At 45.5% G+C, this 23,810-nt stretch overlaps 1 protein-coding gene across 1 annotated transcript in view; it reads left to right on the top strand.

The window, feature by feature from the left end:
• Positions 1–23,810, top strand: part of LOC115130985 (neuroligin-3-like) — a 329,210-nt gene that overhangs the window by 180,349 nt on the left and 125,051 nt on the right. Inside the window, exon 3 of the mRNA XM_065019921.1 lies at positions 20,529–20,714. Within this exon, the coding sequence (XP_064875993.1) occupies positions 20,529–20,714 (186 nt within the window). The remainder of the gene's footprint in view (positions 1–20,528; positions 20,715–23,810) is intronic.

The following is a 23,810-nucleotide window of genomic DNA, read 5'->3' as shown; positions in this document are numbered from 1 at the left end:
CTGCCTGGTGTGGGGTGTCCTCTGTGAGAATGCTTTATACTGGGTGATGGGCCTGCCTGGTGATGGGCCTGCCTGGTGATGGGCCTGCCTGGTGTGGGGTGTCCTCTGTGAGAATGCTTTATACTGGGTGATGGGCCAGCCGGGTGTGGGGTGTCTTCTGTGAGAAGGCTTTATCCTGGGTGATGGGCCTGCCTGGTGATGGGCCTGCCTGGTGATGGGCCTGCCTGGTGTGGGGTGTCTTCTGTGAGAAGGCTTTATCCTGGGTGATGGGCCTGCCGGGTGTGGGGTGTCTTCTGTGAGAAGGCTTTATCCTGGGTGATGGGCATGCTGGGTGGGGGGTGTCGTCTGTGAGAATGCTTTATTCTGGGTGACGAGCCTGTTGGGTGTGGGGTGTCCTCTGTGAGAAGGCTTTATCCTGGGTGACGAGCCTGTCGGTTGTGGGGTGTCCTCTGTGATAATGCTTTATCCTGGGTGATGGGCATGCTGGGCGGGGGGTGTCCTCTGTGAGAAGGCTTTATCCTGGGCGATGGGCATGCTGGGTGGGGGGTGTCCTCTGTGAGAAGGCTTTATCCTGGGTGATGGGCATGCTGGGTGGGGGGTGTCGTCTGTGAGAAGGCTTTATCCTGGGTGATGGGCATGCTGGGTGGGGGGTGTCCTCTGTGAGAAGGCTTTATCCTGGGTGACGAGCCTGTCGGTTGTGGGGTGTCCTCTGTGAGAATGCTTTATCCTGGGTGATGAGCCTGCCGGGTGGGGGGTGTCCTGTCTTCTGGTCTGCTCATCACCACACACTAGCTCTTTATGTGGCTCTATGTGTGGAGGGTGGCCCCCTACCATCGCTCCCTCCATCCTCCCATCCACACCCCCGAGGCTCCCATTCAGTAGTGTGCTGACGACTGGGGTAGCTGGGGGGAAGTTGGAACTGTTATGTTGTGGGGGATTCTTAGGGGGCTGTCAAGGCTATCACTGTGTGGGTCTTTTCTTCCCCAGTCTGAGAGAGAGGGGGTAAGGAGGGAGGGTTGTCCTAGAGGGGAAAGGGGACACAGACAGCCTTGTTAACTGGCAGCTCCAGAGAGAGGGGGATAGAGACTCTGGCAAAAGGATAAAACTGCTATTCGGTTGCATCATCACTATTATTCCTCTCTTCCTCCCCTCTTCTCCTATATCTCCTCCTCCTCTTTCCTCTCTTCCTCCCCTTTTCTCCTATATCTCCTCCTCCTCTTTCCTCTCTTCCTCCCCTTTTCTCCTATATCTCCTCCTCCTCTTTCCTCTCTTCCTCCCATTTTCTCCTATATCTCCTCCTCTTTCCCCTCTTCCTCCCCTTTTCTCCTATATCTCCTCCTCCTCTTTCCTCTCTTCCTCCCATTTTCTCCTATATCTCCTCCTCTTTCCCCTCTTCCTCCCCTTTTCTCCTATATCTCCTCCTCCTCTTTCCTCTCCCCTCCCCGTTTATTCTCTCCATTTAGTCCATGTCTGCTTGACATCCCTCTTTAGCTCAATATCAGTAAAAAGCCTCACGGTTTCCTCCTCACACTCCCCTCCCCATTCCCCCTCCCTCACCACTCCTCTTCCTTTCTCCCCTGCTCCCAGATCCTCCCTGCTCCTTCCCCTCACCCCTGCACTCCTCTCCTCACGCCCTCCTCCTCACCCCTCTTTCCCCCAGCCATTACTTTTCACATGTACCATTATGCTCTGAGGCCAGAGAGAAAATATACTCAGTTCACAACATAAAACATCAAATAATGCATGCACAGCAGAATTAGGCCGATACCCACTAATTATCAAAATGCAGAAAAGAGACATTAAATTCTACAACCTAAAAGGAAGTGATTCACAAACCTTCCATAACAAAACCATCACTTACAGAGAGATGAACCTGGAGAAGAGCAAGCTGGTCCTGGGGCTCTGTTCACAAACACAACCCACAGAGCCCCAGAACAGCAACACAATTAGACCCAACCAAATAATGAGAAAACAAAAAGAGAATTACTTGACACATTGGAAAGATTTACAAAAAAATATCAGCAAACTAGAATGCAATTTGGCCCTAAGCAGAATACCTGACCACTGTGACTGACCCAAACTTAAGGAAAGCTTTGACTACATATTGAGAAAGGCCGCCGTAGGCAGACATGGCTCTCAAGAGAAGACAGGCTATGTGCTCACTGCCCACAAAATGAGGTGGAAACTGAGCTGCACTTCCTAACCTCCTGCCAAATGTATGACCATATTAGAGAGACAAATATCCCTCAAATTACACAGACCCACAAAAAATTCAAAAACATATCCAATTTTGATAAACTCCCATATTTATTTGGTGAAATACCACAGTGTGCCATCACAGCAGCAAGATTTGTGACCTGTTGCCACAAGAAAAGGGCAACCAGTGAAGAACAAACACCATTGTAAATACAACCCATTCAGTGGCTTGCAAAAGTATTCTCCCCCCTTGGCATTATTCCTATTTTGTTGCCATACAACCTACAATTATAATTGATTTTGGGGGGGTTTGTATCATTTGATTTACACAACATGCCTACCACTTTGAAGATGCAAAATATTTTTATTGTTAAATAAGAAATAAGACAAAAAATCAGACAACTTGAGCGTGCATACCTATTCCCTCCCAAGTCAATACTTTGTAGAGCCACCTTTTGCAGCAATTACAGCTGTAAGTCTCTTGGGGTATGTCTCTATAAGCTTGGCACATCTAGACACTGGGATTTTGCCCATTCTTCAAGGCAAAACTTCTCCAGCTCCTTCGATGGGTTCCGCTGGTGTACAGCAATCTTTAAGTCATACCACAGATTCTCAATTGGATTGAGGTCGGGCATTGACTAGGCCATTCCAAGACATTTAGATGTTTCCTCTTAAACCCCTCGAGTGTTGCTTTAGCAGTATGCTTAGGGTCATTGTCCTTCTGGAAGGTGAACCTCCGTCCCAGTCTCAAATCTCTGGAACACTGAAACAGGTTTCCCTCAAGAATTTCCCTGTATTTAGTGCCATCCATCATTCCTCCAATTCTGACCAGTTTCCCAGTCCCTGCTGATAAAAAACTCAAAGTCTGGCGCAAACCAAACACTCCTCATCACCCCGAGAACACCATCCCCACAGTGAAGCATGGTGGTGGCAGCATCATGCTGTGGGGATGTTTGTCATCGGCAGGGACAGGGAAACTGGTCAGAATTGAAGGAATGATGGATGGCGCTAAATACAGGGAAATTCTTGAGGGAAACCTGTTTCAGTCTTCCAGAGACTTGAGAATGGTGGTGGCAGCATCATGCTGTGGGGATGGTGTTCTCGGGGTGATGAAAGATGTTGGGTTTGCGCCAGACATGGAGTTTTCCTTGATGGCCAAAAAGCTCCGTTTTTGTCTCATCTGACCAGAGCACCTTCTTCCATATGTTTGGGGAGTCTCCCACATGCCTTTTGGCGAACACCAAACATGTTTTCTTATTTTTTCTTTAAGCAATGGCTATATTTCTGTCCACTCTTCCGTAAAGTCCAGCTCTGTGGAGTGTGCGGCTTAAAGTGGTCCTATGGACAGATACTCCAATCTCCGCTGTAGAGCTTTGCAGCTCCTTCAGGATTATCTTTGGTCTCTTTGTTGCCTCTCTGATTAATGCCCTCCTTGCCTGGTCCTTGAGTTTTGGTGGGTGGCCCCCTCTTGGCAGGTTTGTTGTGGTGCCATATTATTTACATTTTTTTATAATGGATTTAATAATGGTCTGTGGGATGTTCAAAGTTTCTGATATTTTTTTATCACCCAACCCTGATCTGAACTTCTCCACAACTTTGTCCCTGACCTGTTTGGAGAGCTCCTTGGTCGTCAAGGTGCAGCTTGCTTAGTGGTGTTTCAGACTCTGGGGCCTTGGTGATGAATACTTTTGTATTTATTTATTTTCCCTTTTGACCTTTCCATATTTGCACATCGTTACAACACTGTATATAGACATAATATGACATTTGTAATGTTCTCTTGGAGGTGGTGTGAGTGTAATGTTTACTGTCCAGTTTTTATTGTTTAATTTCACTTTTGCTTATTATCTATTTAACTTTCTTTGAGAGAGAGAGAGAGAGAGAGAGAGAGAGAGAGAGAGAGAGAGACAGACAGACAGACAGACAGACAGACAGACAGACAGACAGACAGACAGACAGACAGACAGACAGACAGACAGACAGACAGACAGACAGACAGACAGACAGGGTCCTGGACTCGCTGCCATCATTATCCTCACCTCTCCCTTTCCTCTCCCTCCTGAGTTAGATCCTATAGGAAACACATATTTAAATGCTAATCAATAGAGACATATCAATACTGAGAGGCTAAAGGAAATCACTGTGGCTGCTGCTCCTGCCACTGCCCACTCACACACACACACACATGCACGTGTGCACACACACACCTCGACTCACCCTGGCTGATGCACTCTGAGGAAGATAAAATAGACTGTTGGTTGAGAACCAGAGAGGAGCCTTAATACACTTGATAACCTGATGATTAGGTTGTAAAGTGTGTAATGTGGTCACTCACACAGCCTTGTTGTTAATACACAGCTCATTTCACTTGTTAAACATGTTAGGGCCCAGAAATGTATAGCATTGGTCAGAGCTGTTATTTTACAGAGTGGTGTAGTCATGTATTGAGAAAATAAGAAATGGTGAATTAGACCAAAGATTAGAGCACTGTAGCCTGATCCCAGATTAGAGCACAGCTACAGGTCTCCATAGCCTGATCCCAGATTAGAGCACGGCTACAGGTCTCCATAGCCTGGTCCCAGATTAGAGCACAGCTACAGGTCTCCATAGCCTGATCCCAGATTAGAGCACGGCTACAGGTCTCCATTGCCTGGTCCCAGATTAGAGCACAGCTACAGGTCTCCATAGCCTGGTCCCAGATTAGAGCACAGCTACAGGTCTCCATAGCCTGGTCCCAGATTAGAGCACAGCTACAGGTCTCCATAGCCTGGTCCCAGATTAGAGCACAGCTACAGGTCTCCATTGCCTGGTCCCAGATTAGAGCACAGCTACAGATCTCCATAGCCTGATCCCAGATTAGAGCACGGCTACAGGTCTCCATAGCCTGATCCCATATTAGAGCAAAGCTACAGGTCTCCATAGCCTGATCCCAGATTAGAGCACAGCTACAGGTCTCCATAGCCTGATCCCAGATTAGAGCACAGCTACAGGTCTCCATAGCCTGATCCCAGATTAGAGCACAGCTACAGGTCTCCATAGCCTGATCCCAGATTAGAGCACAGCTACAGGTCTCCATAGCCTGATCCCAGATTAGAGCACAGCTACAGGTCTCCATAGCCTGGTCCCAGATTAGAGCACAGCTACAGGTCTCCATAGCCTGGTCCCAGATTAGAGCACAGCTACAGGTCTCCATAGCCTGATCCCAGATTAGAGCACAGCTACAGGTCTCCATAGCCTGATCCCAGATTAGAGCACAGCTACAGGTCTCCATAGCCTGGTCCCAGATTAGAGCACAGCTACAGGTCTCCATAGCCTGGTCCCAGATTAGAGCACAGCTACAGGTCTCCATTGCCTGGTCCCAGATTAGAGCACAGCTACAGATCTCCATAGCCTGATCCCAGATTAGAGCACGGCTACAGGTCTCCATAGCCTGATCCCAGATTAGAGCAAAGCTACAGGTCTCCATAGCCTGATCCCAGATTAGAGCACAGCTACAGGTCTCCATAGCCTGATCCCAGATTAGAGCACAGCTACAGGTCTCCATAGCCTGATCCCAGATTAGAGCACAGCTACAGGTCTCCATAGCCTGATCCCAGATTAGAGCACAGCTACAGGTCTCCATAGCCTGGTCCCAGATTAGAGCACAGCTACAGGTCTCCATAGCCTGATCCCAGATTAGAGCAAAGCTACAGGTCTCCATAGTGTGATCCCAGATTAGAGCACAGCTACAGGTCTCCATAGCCTGATCCCAGATTAGAGCACAGCTACAGGTCTCCATAGCCTGATCCCAGATTAGAGCACAGCTACAGGTCTCCATAGCCTGATCCCAGATTAGAGCACAACTACAGGTCTCCATAGCCTGATCCCAGATTAGAGCACAGCTACAGGTCTCCATAGCCTGATCCCAGATTAGCGTTATTGCTGTGCTGTACATCTAAGAGATGTGGGAGCCTCAGACACACCTGAAACATGGGCTCCTACCAACACCCTGCTGAAACATAGGCTCCTACCAACACCCTGCTGAAACATGGGCTCCTACCAACACCCTGCTGAAACATGGGCTCCTACCAATTTATTTTTTGAAGAGGGTACTGAAAGAAATTAGAGATGTCCAACTTGTTCAATATTTAGCCTCAGGATATGAGGACAAGTTGATTTAGCCTCCAGTCTATTCATAGTTTTAGTGTGAGATGATCAACTATATCGTTACAGTACAGATACAGTAGAGGAAGAGTCTTCTTCACAGAGCAGAGTGAGGGTAGTCTGTTGACTAACAGCCACTACCACACAGAGCAGAGTGAGGGTATTCTGTTGACTAACAGCCACTACAACACAGAGCAGAGTGAGGGTAGTCTGTTGACTAACAGCCACTACAACACAGAGCAGAGTGATGGTGGTCTGTTGACTAACAGCCACTACCACACAGAGCAGAGTGAGGGTAGTCTGTTGACTAACAGCCACTACCACACAGAGCAGAGTGAGGGTAGTCTGTTGACTAACAGCCACTACCACACAGAGCAGAGTGAGGGTAGTCTGTTGACTAACAGCCACTACCACACAGAGCAGAGTGAGTGTAGTCTGTTGACTAACAGCCACTACCACACAGAGCAGAGTGAGGGTAGTCTGTTGACTAACAGCCACTACAACACAGAGCAGAGTGAGGGTAGTCTGTTGACTAACAGCCACTACCACACAGAGCAGAGTGAGGGTATTCTGTTGACTAACAGCCACTACCACACAGAGCAGAGTGAGGGTAGTCTGTTGACTAACAGCCACTACCACACAGAGCAGAGTGAGGGTAGTCTGTTGACTAACAGCCACTACCACACAGAGCAGAGTGAGTGTAGTCTGTTGACTAACAGCCACTACCACACAGAGCAGAGTGAGGGTAGTCTGTTGACTAACAGCCACTACAACACAGAGCAGAGTGAGGGTAGTCTGTTGACTAACAGCCACTACAACACAGAGCAGAGTGAGGGTAGTCTGTTGACTAACAGCCACTACCACACAGAGCAGAGTGAGGGTAGTCTGTTGACTAACAGCCACTACAACACAGAGCAGAGTGAGGGTAGAAATAGTACATACACATTGTAAACAAAAAATAAGACATATGTCTTTACACCAACATCACCTCTTTTAAGGGGGGAGGGGAGAAGGATTACTTTATCCTACGTTCAAAGAGGTGTGGTTTCAAATAGCTGTTGCATAAAAACAATTACCTTAATTACTTTCTAAACAAAAAAACTAGCAGCTGCCTTTCCAACTGAAACGTAACCATGGGCTATATTAAATGTATTAAATGTATTTTAAAATGCTGCCCATGGCGAGGTAGGGTCTGTCAGTCTTGTCTGGGTAATACATAGAGTTCTATCTCCAGATTCCTCTGTATTCTAATGGCCAGGACTGTTTGTCTGGGTAATACATAGAGTTCTATCTCCAGATTCCTCTGTATTCTAATAGCCAGGACTGTTTGTCTGGGTAATACATAGAGTTCTATCTCCAGATTCCTCTGTATTCTAATGAGCCAGGACTGTTTGTCTGGGTAATACACCAGTGGTGAGAGTTCTATCTCCAGATTCCTCTGTATTCTAATAGCCAGGACTGTTTGTCTGGGTAATGACAGAGGAGAGAGAGTGTTCTATCTCCAGATTCCTCTGTATTCTAATGGCCAGGACTGTTTGTCTGGGTAATTGTTGACATAGTGTTCTATCTCCAGATTCCTCTGTATTCTAATGGCCAGGACTGTTTGTCATCTGGAGTAATACATAGTGTTCTATCTCCAGATTCCTCTGTATTCTAATGGCAAAGAGCAGGGTTACTGTTTGTCTGGGTAAAAGTACATAGAGACAGAGGAGGAAAATCTATCTCTGCAGATTCCTCTGTATTCTAAAATGGCCAGGACTGTTTGTCTGGGTAAAATACATAAAAACAATTCTATCTCCAGATGCCTCCAACTGAAACTAACCAGTATTCTAAAATGTATTTTAAAATGCTGCCCATGGACTGTTTGTCTGGGTAATACATAGAGTTCTATCTCCAGATTCCTCTGTATTCTAATAGCCAGGACTGTTTGTCTGGGTAATACATAGAGTTCTATCTCCAGATTCCTCTGTATTCTAATAGCCAGGACTGTTTGTCTGGGTAATACATAGAGTTCTATCTCCAGATTCCTCTGTATTCTAATAGCCAGGACTGTTTGTCTGGGTAATACATAGTGTTCTATCTCCAGATTCCTCTGTATTCTAATGGCCAGGACTGTTTGTCTGGGTAATACATAGAGTTCTATCTCCAGATTCCTCTGTATTCTAATAGCCAGGACTGTTTGTCTGGGTAATACATAGTGTTCTATCTCCAGATTCCTCTGTATTCTAATAGCCAGGACTGTTTGTCTGGGTAATACATAGTGTTCTATCTCCAGATTCCTCTGTATTCTAATGGCCAGGACTGTTTGTCTGGGTAATACATAGTGTTCTATCTCCAGATTCCTCTGTATTCTAATGGCCAGGACTGTTTGTCTGGGTAATACATAGAGTTCTATCTCCAGATTCCTCTGTATTCTAATAGCCAGGACTGTTTGTCTGGGTAATACATAGTGTTCTATCTCCAGATTCCTCTGTATTCTAATGGCCAGGACTGTTTGTCTGGGTAATACATAGTGTTCTATCTCCAGATTCCTCTGTATTCTAATAGCCAGGACTGTTTGTCTGGGTAATACATAGAGTTCTATCTCCAGATTCCTCTGTATTCTAATGGCCAGGACTGTTTGTCTGGGTAATACATAGTGTTCTATCTCCAGATTCCTCTGTATTCTAATGGCCAGGACTGTTTGTCTGGGTAATACATAGTGTTCCATCTCCAGATTCCTCTGTATTCTAATGGCCAGGACTGTTTGTCTGGGTAATACATAGAGTTCTATCTCCAGATTCCTCTGTATTCTAATGGCCAGGACTGTTTGTCTGGGTAATACATAGAGTTCTATCTCCAGATTCCTCTGTATTCTAATGGCCAGGACTGTTTGTCTGGGTAATACATAGAGTTCTATCTCCAGATTCCTCTGTATTCTAATGGCCAGGACTGTTTGTCTGGGTAATACATAGTGTTCTATCTCCAGATTCCTCTGTATTCTAATGGCCAGGACTGTTTGTCTGGGTAATACATAGAGTTCTATCTCCAGATTCCTCTGTATTCTAATGGCCAGGACTGTTTGTCTGGGTAATACATAGAGTTCTATCTCCAGATTCCTCTGTATTCTAATAGCCAGGACTGTTTGTCTGGGTAATACATAGTGTTCTATCTCCAGATTCCTCTGTATTCTAATGGCCAGGACTGTTTGTCTGGGTAATACATAGTGTTCTATCTCCAGATTCCTCTGTATTCTAATGGCCAGGACTGTTTGTCTGGGTAATACATAGAGTTCTATCTCCAGATTCCTCTGTATTCTAATGGCCAGGACTGTTTGTCTGGGTAATACATAGTGTTCTATCTCCAGATTCCTCTGTATTCTAATGGCCAGGACTGTTTGTCTGGGTAATACATAGTGTTCCATCTCCAGATTCCTCTGTATTCTAATGGCCAGGACTGTTTGTCTGGGTAATACATAGTGTTCTATCTCCAGATTCCTCTGTATTCTAATGGCCAGGACTGTTTGTCTGGGTAATACATAGAGTTCTATCTCCAGATTCCTCTGTATTCTAATGGCCAGGACTGTTTGTCTGGATGCTGCATCGCATTATACACTGGCGGCCATTGGCTTAAATACTGCATATTTAACTAGCTGGATATTCAACACAGGGAGAATGAAAGAGGTCCCAACCTGCATATTCAACTAGCAGGATATTCAACACAGGGAGAATGAAAGAGGTCCCAATCTGCATATTTAACTAGCAGGATATTCAACACAGGGAGAATGAAAGAGGTCCCAACCTGCATATTTAACTAGCAGGATATTCAACACAGGGAGAATGAAAGAGGTCCCAACCTGCATATACCCAGAGGTCACCTCTACACTACATCTCCTATAGTCTCCTAACCCCAGTCATCCCCTCTACACTACATCTCCTATAGTCTCCTAACCCCAGTCATCCCCTCTACACTACATCTCCTATAGTCTCCTAACCCCAGAGGTCACCTCTACACTACATATCCTATAGTCTCCTAACCCCAGAGGTCACCTCTACACTACATCTCCTATAGTCTCCTAACCCCAGAGGCCACCTCTACACTACATCTCCTATAGTCTCCTAACCCCAGAGGTCACCTCTACACTACATCTCCTATAGTCTCCTAACCCCAGAGGTCACCTCTACACTACATCTCCTATAGTCTCCTAACCCCAGTCATCCCCTCTACACTACATCTCCTATAGTCTCCTAACCCCAGAGGTCACCTCTACATTACATCTCCTATAGTCTCCTAACCCCAGAGGTCACCTCTACACTACATCTCCTATAGTCTCCTATACCGAGGTCACCTCTACACTACATCTCCTATAGTCTCCTAACCCCAGAGGTCACCTCTATACTACATCTCCTATAGTCTCCTATACCCAGAGGTCACCTCTACACTACATCTCCTATAGTCTCCTAACCCCAGTCATCCCCTCTACACTACATCTCCTATAGTCTCCTAACCCCAGAGGTCACCTCTACACTACATCTCCTATAGTCTCCTAACCCCGGAGAACATCTCTACACTACATATCCTATAGTCTCCTAACCCAAGTCATCCCCTCTACACTACATCTCCTATAATCTCCTAACCCCAGAGGTCACCTCTACACTACATCTCCTATAGTCTCCTAACCCCAGAGGTCACCTCTACACTACATCTCCTGTAGTCTCCTAACCCCAGTCATCCCCTCTACACTACATCTCCTATAGTCTCCTAACCCCAGAGGTCACCTCTACACTACATCTCCTGTAGTCTCCTAACCCCAGTGACATGTTGTGTGCTGTGTGTGAAGTCACTGTGAACCATTTGGCTGATGAGGGTTATAGTGCCATAGTCACGTCTCAACTCCCATGTTGCCTCTAAAGATTGGTGTAAATCTGATGTACTCGTTACCAGACAACATAAGGAGGAGGATCTGCTCAGAGAGAGAGAGAGAGGGGGGGGGGGACAGAGAGACAGAGACTCTAATTTCTGCTGACGACATCTTCTCTGTTTCTCTTTCCTTTCACTGCTCTCTCTCTCTCTTCCCCACAACCTCCCATTTCACTCTCTTACCCTCCTCCTTCACCTCTCTTCCTCCCTCTCTTTCACTTTCTCTCCATCCATCCCTCCCTCTATGTCCTCCTGCTATCTCTGTCATCCTGAAGGAGACCATCTGTTGTGAGTGTGTGTGTGTGTGTGTGTGTGTGTGTGTGTGTGTGTGTGTGTGTGTGTGTGTGTGTGTGTGTGTGTGTGTGTGTGTGTGTGTGTGTGTGTGTGTGTGTGTGTGTGAGCCCTATCCATGATCCATGCCCTTTCCCCTTCCCACCCTCTGTGGTTGGACCAACAGGGAGTCAGAGAGAGGAGTGGTGGAGGTGGGGTGACAATCACAGAGTTGAGAAGAGCCTTGTCTGGTAGAGTATATTGGCTAGAGATTGTCTGGTAGAGTATATTGGCTAGAGATTGTCTGGTAGAGTATATTGGCTAGAGATTGTCTGGTAGAGTACAGTCGTGGCCAAAAGTTTTGAGAATGACACAAATATACATTTTCATAAAGTCTGCTGCCTCAGTTTGTATGATGGCAATTTGCATAAACTCCAGAATGTTATGAAGAGTGATCAGATGAAGTGCAATTAATTGCAAAGTCCGTCTTTGCCGTGCAAATGAACTGAATCCCCAAAAAACTGCATTTCCACTGCATTTCAGCCCTGCCACAAAAGGACCAGCTGACATCATGTCAGTGATTCTCTCGTTGACACAGGTGTGAGTGTTGACGAGGACAAGGCTGGAGATCACTCTGTCATGCTGATTGAGTTCGAATAACAGACTGGAAACTTCAAAAGGAGGGTGGTGCTTGGAATCATTGTTCTTCCTCTGTCAACCATGGTTACCTGCAAGGAAACACGTGCCGTCATCATTGCTTTGCACAAAAAGGGCTTCACAGGCAAGGATATTGTTGCCATTAAGATTGCACCTAAATCAACCATTTATCGGATCATCAAGAACTTCAAGGAGAGTGGTTCATTTGTTGTGAAGAAGGCTTCAGGGTGCCCAAGAAAGTCCAGAAAGCGCCAGGACCGTCTCCTAAAGTTGATTCAGCTGCGGGATCAGGGCACCACCAGTACAGAGCTTGCTCAGGAATGGCAGCAGGCAGGTGTGAGTGCATCTGCACGCACTGTGAGGTGAAGACTTTTGGAGGATGGCCTGGTGTCAAGAAGGGCAGCAAAGAAGTCACTTCTTTCCAGGAAAAACATCAGGGACAGACTGATATTCTGCAAAAGGTACAGGGATTGGACTGCTGAGAACTGGGGTAAAGTAATTTTCTCAGATGAATCCCCTTTCCGATTGTTTGGGGCATCCGGAAAAAAGCTTGTCCAGAGAAGACAAGGTGAGTGCTACCATTAGTCCTGTGTCATGCCAACAGTAAAGCATTCTAAGACCATTCATGTGTGGGGTTGCTTCTCAGCCAAGGGAGTGGACTCACTCACAATTTTGTCTAAGAACACAGCCATGAATAATGAATTGTACCAACACATCCTCTGAGAGCAACTTCTCCCAACCATCCAGGAACAGTTTGGTGACGAACAAGGCCTTTTCCAGCATGATGGAGCACCTTGCCATAAAGAATGGTACCAACACATCCTCTGAGAGCAACTTCTCCCAACCATCCAGGAACAGTTTGGTGATGAACAATGCCTTTTCCAGCATGATGGAGCACCTTGCCATAAAGCAAACGTGATAAATAAGTGTCTCGGGGAACAAAACATTGATATTTTGGGTCCATGGCCAGGAAACTCCACAGACCTTAATCCCATTGAGAACTTGTGGCCAATCCTCAAAAGGTGGGTAGACAAACAAAAAACCACAAATTCTGACAAACTCCAAGCATTGATTATGCAAGAATGGGCTGCCATCAGTCAGGATGTGTCCCAGAAGTTAATTGACAGCATGCCAGGACGGATTGCAGAGGTCTTGAAAAAGAAGAGTCAACACTGCAAATATTGACTCTTTGCATCAACTTCATGTAATTGTCAATAAAAGCCTTTGACACGTATGAAATACTTGTAATTATACTTCAGTATTCCATAGTAACATCTGAAAAAAATATCTAAAGACACTGAGGCAACAGACTTTGTGGAAATTAATATTTGTGTCATTCTCAAAACCTTTGGTCACAACTGTCTATTGGCTAGAGATTGTCTGGTAGAGTATATTGTCTAGAGATTGTCTGGTAGAGTATGTTGAGTAGAGATTGTCTGGTAGAGTATGTTGAGTAGAGATTGTCTGGTAGAGTATGTTGAGTAGAGATTGTCTGGTAGAGTATGTTGAGTAGAGATTGTCTGGTAGAGTATGTTGAGTAGAGATTGTCTGGTAGAGTATGTGAGTAGATGTTGTCTGGTAGAGTATATTGGCTAGAGATTCGCTGGTAGAGTATATTGAGTAGAAATTGTCTGGTAGAGTATGTTGAGTAGAGATTGTTTGGTAGAGTATGTTGAGTAGAGATTGACTGGTAGAGTATGTTGAGTAGACTGTGAACTGTGTAAGGAGATGTAGACAGACAGTGAACTGTGTAAGGAGAGGTAGACAGACAGTGAACTGTGTAAGGAGATGTAGACAGACAGTGAACTGTGTAAGGAGAGGTAGACAGACAGTGAACTGTGTAAGGAGATGTAGACAGACAGTGAACTGTGTAAGGAGATGGATACAGACAGTGCATTCTGAAAGAATTTAGACTTCTTGACTTTTTCCACATTTTGTTACGTTACAGCCTTATTCTAAAATTGATTTTTTTTTTTCAATCTAATCCTCAGCAATCTACAAACAATAATCCATAATGACAAAACAAAAACAGATTTTTAGACTTTTTTTGCAAATGTATAAAAAAAAAAACAGAAATACCTTATTTACATAAGCGTTCAGACCCTTTGCTATGAGACTCAAAATTGAGCTCAGGTGCATCCTGTTTCCTTTGATCATCCTTCAGATCTTTCTACAAATTGATAGGAGTCCACCTGTGGTAAATTCAATTGATTGGACATGATTTGGAAAGGCACACACCTGTCTATATAAGGTCCCATTGTTGACAGTGCATGTCAGAGCAAAAACCAAGGCATGAGGTCGAATGAATTGTCCTTAGAGCTCAGATACAGGATTGTGTCGAGGCACAGATCTGGGGAAGGGTACCAAACATTTCTGCAGCACTGAAGATCCCCAAGAGGGCCTTGGTCAGATAGGTGACTCCGATGGTCTGACAGAGCTCCAGAGTTCCTCTGTGGAGTTGGGAGAACCTTCCAGAAGGACAACCATCTCTGCAACACTCCATCAATCAGGCCTTTATGGTAGAGTGGCCAGATGGAAGCCACTCCTCAGTAAAAGACACATGACAGCTCTCTTGGATTTTGCAAAAAGGCACCTAAAGACTCTCAGACCATGAGAAAAAAGATTCTCTGGTCTGATGAAACCAAGATTGAACTCTTTGGCCTGAATGCCAAGCTGGAGGAAACCTGGCATGGTGGTGGAAGCATCATGCTGTGGGAATGTTTTTCAGCAGCAGGGACTGGGAGACTAGTCAGGATTGAGGGAAAGATGAACGGAGCAAAGTACTGAGAGTTCCTTGATGAAAACCTACTCCAGAGCACTCAGGACCTCAGACTGGGGCGAAGGTTCACCTTCCAACAGGACAACGACCCTAAGCACACAGCCAAGACAACGCATTAGTGGCTTCAGGACAAGTCTCTGAATGTCCTTGAGTGGCCCAGCCAGAGCCCGGACTTGAACCCGATCAAACATCTCTGGAGAGACCTGAAAATAGCTGTGCAGCAATGCTCCCCATCCAACCTGACAGAGCTTGAGAGGCTCTTCAGAGAGGAATGGGAGAAACTCTCCAAATACAGGTGTGCCAAGCTTGTAGCATCAAGGCTGTTATCGCTGTCAAAGGTTCTTCAACAAAGTGCTGAGTAAAGGGTCTGAATTCTTATGTAAATCTGATATTTCCATTTTTCCAAAATGTCAATAAAACTGGGTATTGTGTGTAGATTGTAATGTAACAAAATGTGGAAAAAGTCAAGGGGTCTGAATACTTTCCAAATGCACTCTGTTGATGAAGGATTTTTGGAATTTACCATTTTCCCAATTCTTATCTCTTTGGTGGTGTTTAGTGGATTTAGTGCCAACCAATGTATTTAATATCAAAGGGAGTGGATTCCATTAAATCCATATTTTGCTGTCTGTTTTTCTGTTTGTGGTGATAATGACCTACTAGACACGTGACTCTCCAAACTCCCGCCAATTTGGCCACACTCATTCTTTCTTTGTGTTGTTTGTTAAATTACTAACTAAATATATCACCAGTAGTGATACCTATTTCAGTATTCTAGAACGTTAGTGTTACATCGTCCTCTTTTGGCACCAAAACTAAAACGGTCATTTCTGTTCATTCATGAAATACAATGAGCTCCAGTGACACGTGTTTTGTTGTTTTGGCTCAGTCCTCCAGCACTTGAAATGATACAGTATAATGACTATGAGGTTAACATGCAGATTGTCAGCTTTCATTTCAGACACAGATTACAGCATATTTGAATCCATATTGAGTGAACCGTTTAGAAATTACAGCACGTTTTGTACATAGTCTCCCCCATTTTAGGGAACCAAAAGTATTGGGACAAATTCACTTCTGTGTATTAAAGTAGTAAAAAGTGTAGTATTTAGTCCCATATTCCTAGAACGCAATGACCACATCAAGCTTGTGACTCAACAAACTTGTTGGATGCATTTGTTGTTTGTTTTGGTTGTGTTTCAGATTATTTTGTGCCCAATAGAAATGAATGGTAAATAAAAGTATTGTGTCATTTTGGAGTCACTTTTGTTGTAAATAAGAATGGAATATGTTTCTAAACACTTCTACATGAATGTGGATGCTACCATGGTTACGGATAGTCCTGAATGAATCATGAATAATGATGAGTAAGAAAGTTACAGACAAACAAATATCATACCCTCAAGACATGCTAACCTCTCACCATTACAATAACAGAGGAGGTTAGCAATTATACCATTAATATTTTACCTTTATTTATTTAACTAGGGAAGTCAGTTAAGAACACATTCTCATTTAGAATGACGGCCTAGGAACAGTGGGTTAACTGCCTTGTTCAGGGGCAGAACAACCGATTTTTACCTTGTCAGCTCAGGGATTCGATGTAGCAACCTTTCGGTTACAGGCCCAACACTCTAACCACTAGGCTACCCTGCCATCCCATAATGACCATCTTCAGAGAACGATGTTCTAACTTATCTGCAGATAGTGGCTGTCCGGAGCACAAAAAGCAAAGTCAGGGAGCCAAATGAACGACTCTTTCACAGAAGCGATTCGGTTCCCGACGTTCACCTAAAAGATCAGTTCAAAAAGAGCTGTTTGTTCGCGATTGACCCGTCACTACCTGTAATGCAGATTCACTGTTGTTTCTCAAGGGGCGGCTGTGGAATCGTACCCATAGGCTGGCTACCTGAGGCCGGCCGGGTTCTGATCGGATGTGGATGTGTTAAGCCTAATACAGAGACTATTTATTTTGGCTGTTGCCCGTGTAGATTATATATTTAAGCAATAAGGCACGAGGGGGTTTGTGGTATATGGCCAATCTCAGAGTGCCTGGACACAGCCCTTAGTTGTGGTATATTGGCCATATATCACAAACCCCCGGGGTGCCTTATTGCTATTATAAACTGGTTACCAATGTAATTACAGCAGTAAAAATAAATGTTTTGTCATGCCGTCTGATATACCACGGCTTGTCAGCCAATCAGCATTTAGGGCTTGAACCACCCAGTTTATAATTGCAAATATACAATGACTATTTGCTGATATTTTGTGATATATGGCAACTTCACGTTGGATCACCAAGAAGAGCTGTAAATAAGTCTTAAATTTGAGCGTTTCAACCTGCCTTAGCCTTCTGCTGATGTCCTGCCCCCACTTACCGCTGCCAAAAGGTGCCTATATTAAGGTGCCTCTATGAAGGTGCCTATATTAAGGTGCCTATATGAAGGTGCCTCTATGAAGGTGCCTATATGAAGGTGCCTCTATGAAGGTGCCTATATTAAGGTGCCTCTATAAAGGTGCCTATATTAAGGTGCCTCTATTAAGGTGCCTCTATGAAGGTGCCTCTATTAAGGGCCTATATTAAGGTGCCTCTATTAAGGTGCCTATATTAAGGTGCCTCTATTAAGGTGCCTCTATGACGGTGCCTCTATTAAGGTGCCTATATTAAGGTGCCTCTATTAAGGTGCCTCTATTAAGGTGCCTCTATTAAGGTGCCTATGTTAAGGTGCCTCTGTTAAGGTGCCTATATTAAAGTGCCTCTATGAAGGTGCCTCTATTAAGGGGCCTATATTAAGGTGCCTATATTAAGGTGCCTATATTAAGGTGCCTCTATTAAGGTGCCTCTATGAAGGTGCCTCTATGAAGGTGCCTCTATTAAGGTGCCTATAGTAATACATGTATTTTTATTTTTTTAAGAAAAGGAAAACCTACACACTGCTCTTGCCAGACAGTATCATTTTGTTTTATTCAAGCTTAGGGCTACGCGTCTGTCTTTTCACCTTCAACAGAACCTTAATGTATTATTCAATTATTCCCACGCACCTGCAATAAGGTAGATCAGATGTAGGGGTGCTTTTCTAAACGTTAACGTCAGGTTTATTCGGATTGTTTAGATTTAGAGGCAGCCAGTGAACTCAATACTCAATGAATGCATGTCTGCATTCGTTTCATTTCCTTTTCCTGTCTGTTATTCCCTGTGTGTGTTCCAAACGGCACCCTATTCTCTATCTAGTACACCACTTCTCACCAGGGCACATAGTACCCGATATAGGGAATGGGGAGCCATTTGGGATGCAACCCATGTTGAGGAGGGTTGATGGACACTGAGTCGATTGAGAGGTCCTCTGGGACGTCAGATGATTTAACATTCTACTACCCAACATACAGCTGGGCCTGAGCCCTGGAGACACCGTTATAGAGTGTGTGTGTGTGTGTGCGTGGGTGCGCGTCCCTCTCTCTCTCTCTCTCTCTCATATGTTTGGTACAGAGCCCTAGAGATGTAGTTATAGTGCCTCAGTGTTAAAATGAACACATTATGTCCCAAAGAGAGGCTCAGTGTCACACGATATCATGTGAGAAGATAGGATTCAGTGGTAATGTCTAGTCCATGTTCTGTACATTGGAAACATGTAGAGCCCTGTAAAACTGCTAACAGCTGGTGTGTTCATGTTACTCTCCACTCGAGGTACACGCCATAGCTGAAGGATTTAGTACTTTGCTTCCATTCAACCACATTAGTGAGGTCAGATCACTGATGTTGAGCGATTAGGCCTGGCTCGCAGTCGACATTCCAATTCATCCCAAAGGTGTTCAATGGGGTTGAGGTCAGGGCTCTGTGCAGGCCAGTCAAGTTCTTCCACACAGATCTTGACAAACCATTGCTGTATGGACCTCACGTTGTGCACGGGGGCGGGCAGCGTTCTCCTGGCATTCTAACGTTCTCCTGACAGCACTTACAGTTGACCGAGGCAGTTCTAGCAGGGCAGAAATTTGACAAACTGACTTGTTGGTAAGGTGGCACCCTATGACGGTGCCACGTTGAAAGTCACTGAGCTCTTCAGTAATGCCATTCTACTGCCAATGTTTGTCTATAGAGATTGCATGGTTGTGTGCTCAATTTTATACACATGTCAGCAACAGGTGTGGCTGAAATAGCCAAATCCATTATTTTGAAGGGTGTTTATTTTTTTATCCGTTATTTTACCAGGTAAGTTGACTGAGAACACGTTTTCATTTAGAGCAACGACCTGGGGAATAGTTACAGGGGAGAGGAGGGGGATGAATGAGCCAATTGGAAACTGGGGATTATTAGGTGACCGTAATGGTTTGAAGGCCAGATTGGGAATTTAGCCAGGACACCGGGGTTAACACCCCTACTCTTACGATAAGTGCCATGGGATCTTTAATGACCTCAGAGAGTCAGGACACCCGTTTAAGGTCCCATCCGAAAGACGGCACCCTACACAGGGCAGTGTCCCCAATCACTGCCCTGGGGCATTGGGTTTTTATTTAGACCAGAGGAAAGAGTGCCTCCTACTGGCCCTCCAACACCACTTCCAGCAGCATCTGGTCTCACATCCAGGGACTGACCAGGACCAACTCTGCTTAGCTTCAGAAGCAAGCCAGCAGTGGTATGCAGGGTGGTATGCATACTTTTGTACACTGTACATGGTGTATTTAACATAAAGCACTTCTACTTATCATTTATACTTCATGTTCTATATCCTGTAGTAACATTTCAATCTTGAAGTACAAATAAACTGTTTTGCTTTTGTTGAAACAAAGGCCTACACTTAAAGAGGTCATGATTTATGAGGGAACATTTCATCTACATTATTCAGGGCCTCTTAGTTTCCATCTCTCCTGCCTTTTCTCTCAGTGTCACAACACAACAGCGCTCATAGATACATGTGGTTCTCATCACGGCGGGTCGATAGACAGGGTGATATGTGATCGTCCAGGGAGGCTCAACATTGATTTCCCATAATGTAGAGATGACATGTGGTCACACAGCCCCTTGATTTTTACCAACAATCATGTTCTCCAATAAGTCAGGATCTCACTGGAGAGCCAGAGAGCTTGATAGTTTGAGCTAAAAGGCGTGGGGTAGAATGAGGGGATGGGGGGGGATTTGTGGTCATTGCAAGTTACCTTGACTTGGTAGAAACACTCTAATGTCACTTCATTTGGTCCCTTTTTTATCCTGAAGCTTCACATTGTACAACATAAAACACACTGTACACCAGTGATTCCCGAACGTTCTTTGTGCTTGATGACCCACCTCAAGCTTTTGGAGTTGACTTAACCAAGTAGAGTCAACAAAAAACATATCCAGTCCAGTCTTCACCTGGGACCCTAAAGGAATCAACCTCAACCAGGTCCAGTCTTCACCTGGGACCCTAAAGGAAAGAACATCAACCAGGTCCAGTCTGGGACCGAAACAGAATCAATCTCAACCAGGCGTCCAGTCTTAAACTGGAACCCAAAAGGAATCAACCTCAACCTACCTTTGGGAAACACAATTGCATCCCTGTTAGTGTTATATCATTGACTAACCCTGTATCCTCTGTGTCTGTTCCAGGGTTCCTGTCTACAGGAGACCAGGCAGCTAAGGGGAACTACGGCCTACTGGACCAGATCCAGGCTCTGAGGTGGATCAGTGAAAACATTGGATACTTCGGAGGAGACTCCAACCGTATCACGGTGTTCGGATCTGGGATAGGAGCATCCTGTGTCAGCCTGCTCACCCTCTCACACCACTCTGAAGGTAGGAACACACTTTGTCCATGATTAGTATGGGATGGGGGATTGGGTACTGGATGTCACTGTGTCAGAATCAGTTGAGGAAGTCTGATATTTAGTGAGTATTTACACTGAGCGGGAACTGGAACACGTTGTCGTACAAGACAATCCAGAGCATCTCAAACATGCTCAGTGGGTGAAAGAACTGGGACGTTTTCAGCTTCCAGGAATTGTGTACAGATCCTTGCAACATGGGGTTGTGCATTATCATGCTGAAAAAGTAGGTGATGGCGATGGATGAATGGCACGACAATGGGCCTCAGGTTCTCGTCACGATCTCTCTGTCCATTCAAATTGCCATCGATAAAATGCAATTGTGTTCGTTGTCCATTGTATAACCCCACCACCACCAAAGGGCACTCTGTTCAGTACGTTGACATCAGAAAACTGCTTGCCCACACGACGCCAATGGCACCTGCATAGATTTAATCTGAGTATAGTCTGGTTTACAGTTGATTTACTGACATAGATTTAACCTGAGTATCTGGTTTACAGTTGATTTACTGACATAGATTTAACCTGAGTATCTGGTTTACAGTTGATTTACTGACATAGATTTAACCTGAGTATCTGGTTTACAGTTGATTTACTGACATAGATTTAACCTGAGTATCTGGTTTACTGACATAACTGTTTTGGGGATTTGTTATCCGGAGATGCTTGGGGGGGGGGTAAAGTGGATATCCAGTATCCAGGGACCACCCCCCCTCCCCCAACCCCAACCCTGTATAATGGAACCATCCAAACATCTAATCATGACAGATGTTGCTTATCTAGTGGCTAACATCATGCCTCAACCACTCAATGGAGATGAACTGTCCATGATGGACCTGTTTCACACACAGACACACACAGACACAGACACAGACACAGGCACACACACACACACACACACACACACACACACACACACACACACAGGACAGGAAGGACAGTATAGACATCATGCTGCTCTTAACTGCTGCCTAACATGATGGACGGACACATGCTGGGTTGTGCTGTGGTTGTGTGCGTGTGCATGTGTGCGTGTGCGTATACTTGGGTGTGTGTGTGTGTGTGTGTGTGTGTGTGTGTGTGTGTAGTATGTATTTTTTATTAAATCCTTTAATAGTTCCTGGAACTTGTGTACATTTTGATTTATACGGGAAGCTCTATGAGCATCACGGAATTATGGCTCTCTCCGGATATACTGTCCCATTTCCATTTAGCCAGCTGGGTTCTCAGTACATCAGACAGGAATAAAGAAGTGTCTGGGAAGAAGGGCGGTTGTGTTTGTTTCATGATTAACTACTCATGGTGTGATTGTGACAATGTACAGAAATTCAAGTCCTTTTGTTCACCCAACCTAGAATACCTCACAATCAAATACCAACCGCATTCCCTCCCAAGATCATTTTCTTTTGTTGTAGTCACAGCTGCGTATATTCCCCATCAAACCGATACCACGACGGCCCTCAAGGAGCTACACTGGACTTTATGCAAACTGGAAACCACATATCCTGAGGCCGCATTTATTGTAACTGTGGATTTTAACAAAGCAAATTTGAGGAAAATGCTACCGAAGTTCTATCAACACATTGCCTGTAGTACTCGCTCTGGTAAAACACTCGACCACTGCTACTCCCCTTTTCCAGAGGCCCTCCCCTGCCCAGAGGCCCTCCCCTGCCCAGAGGCCCTCCCCTCCCCTGCACAGAGGCCCTCCACTCCCCTGCCCAGAGGCCCTCCACTCCCCTGCCCAGAGGCCCTCCACTCCCCTGCCCAGAGGCCCTCCCCTCCTCTGCCCAGAGGCCCTCCCCTCGCCTGCCCAGAGGCCCTTCCCTCCCCTGCCCAGAGGCCCTCCCCTGCACAGAGGCCCTCCACTCCCCTTCCCAGAGGCCCTCCCATCCCCTGCCCAGAGGCCCTCCCCTCCCCTGCACAGAGGCCCTCCACTCCCCTGCCCAGAGGCCCTCCCCTCCCCTGCCCAGAGGCCCTCCACTCCCCTGCCCAGAGGCCCTCCCCTGCCCAGAGGCCCTCCCCTCCCCTGCCCAAACCCGAAACCACGGATAGAAGGTAGCATTCGTGCAAAACTGAAAAGCGAGAACCACTGCATTTAACCATGGTGATTGGGAATATGGTCAAATACAAACAGTGTAGTTTTTCCCTCCTTAAGGCAATCAAACAGGTAAAATTTCAGTACAGTGACAAAGTGGAGTCACAATTCAACGGCTCAGACACGAGATGTATGTGGCAGGGTCTACAGGTCTATAGACAATCACGGATTACAAAGGGAAACCAACCGCGTCGCAGACACCAACGTGAAGAAGTTGCAATAGTTCCTTTTAAACCTCAGGAGACTGAAAAAATTTGGCTTGGCCCCTAAGACCCTCACAAACCTTTACAGATGCACAATTGAGAGCATCCTGTCGGGCTGTATCACCGCCTGGTACAGCAACTGCATTGCCCGAAACCGTAAGGCTTTCCAGAGGGTGCTCCGGTCTGCCCAATTCATCACCGGGGGCAAACTACCTGCCCTCTAGCACACCTACCTCACCTGATGTCACAGGAAGGCCAAAAAGATCATCAATGACATCAACCACCCAAGCCACGGCTTGTTCACCCTGCTATCATCCAGAAGGCGAGGTCAGCACAGGTGCATCAAAGCTGGGACAGAGAGACTGAAAAACAGCCTCTGTCTCAAGGCCATCAGACTGTTAAATAGCCATCACTAGCCGGCTACCACCCAGCACCTTAGAGGCTGCTGTCCTATAGACATGGAATCACCAGTCACTTTAATAATGTTTACATACTGCTTTACTCATCTCATATGTATATACTGTATTCTATTCTACGGTATTTAGTCAAAAAAATATATATATATTTAACCAGGCAAGTCAGTTAAGAACAAATTTTTATTTTCAATGACGGCCTGGGAACAGTGGGTTAACTGCCTGTTCAGGGGCAGAAGGACAGATTTGGACCTTGTCAGCTCGGGGGTTTGAACTCGCAACCTTCCGGTTACTAGTCCAACGCTCTAACCACTAGGCTACCCTGCCGCCCAAAATGCCACTCTGACATTACTCAT

This window comes from Oncorhynchus nerka, linkage group LG6 (assembly GCF_034236695.1).
Source record: "Oncorhynchus nerka isolate Pitt River linkage group LG6, Oner_Uvic_2.0, whole genome shotgun sequence".
Classification (NCBI taxonomy): Eukaryota; Metazoa; Chordata; class Actinopteri; order Salmoniformes; family Salmonidae; genus Oncorhynchus; species Oncorhynchus nerka.
Note: the sequence above shows the minus strand (reverse complement) of the source record. Positions and strands in the feature narration are given on the sequence as shown.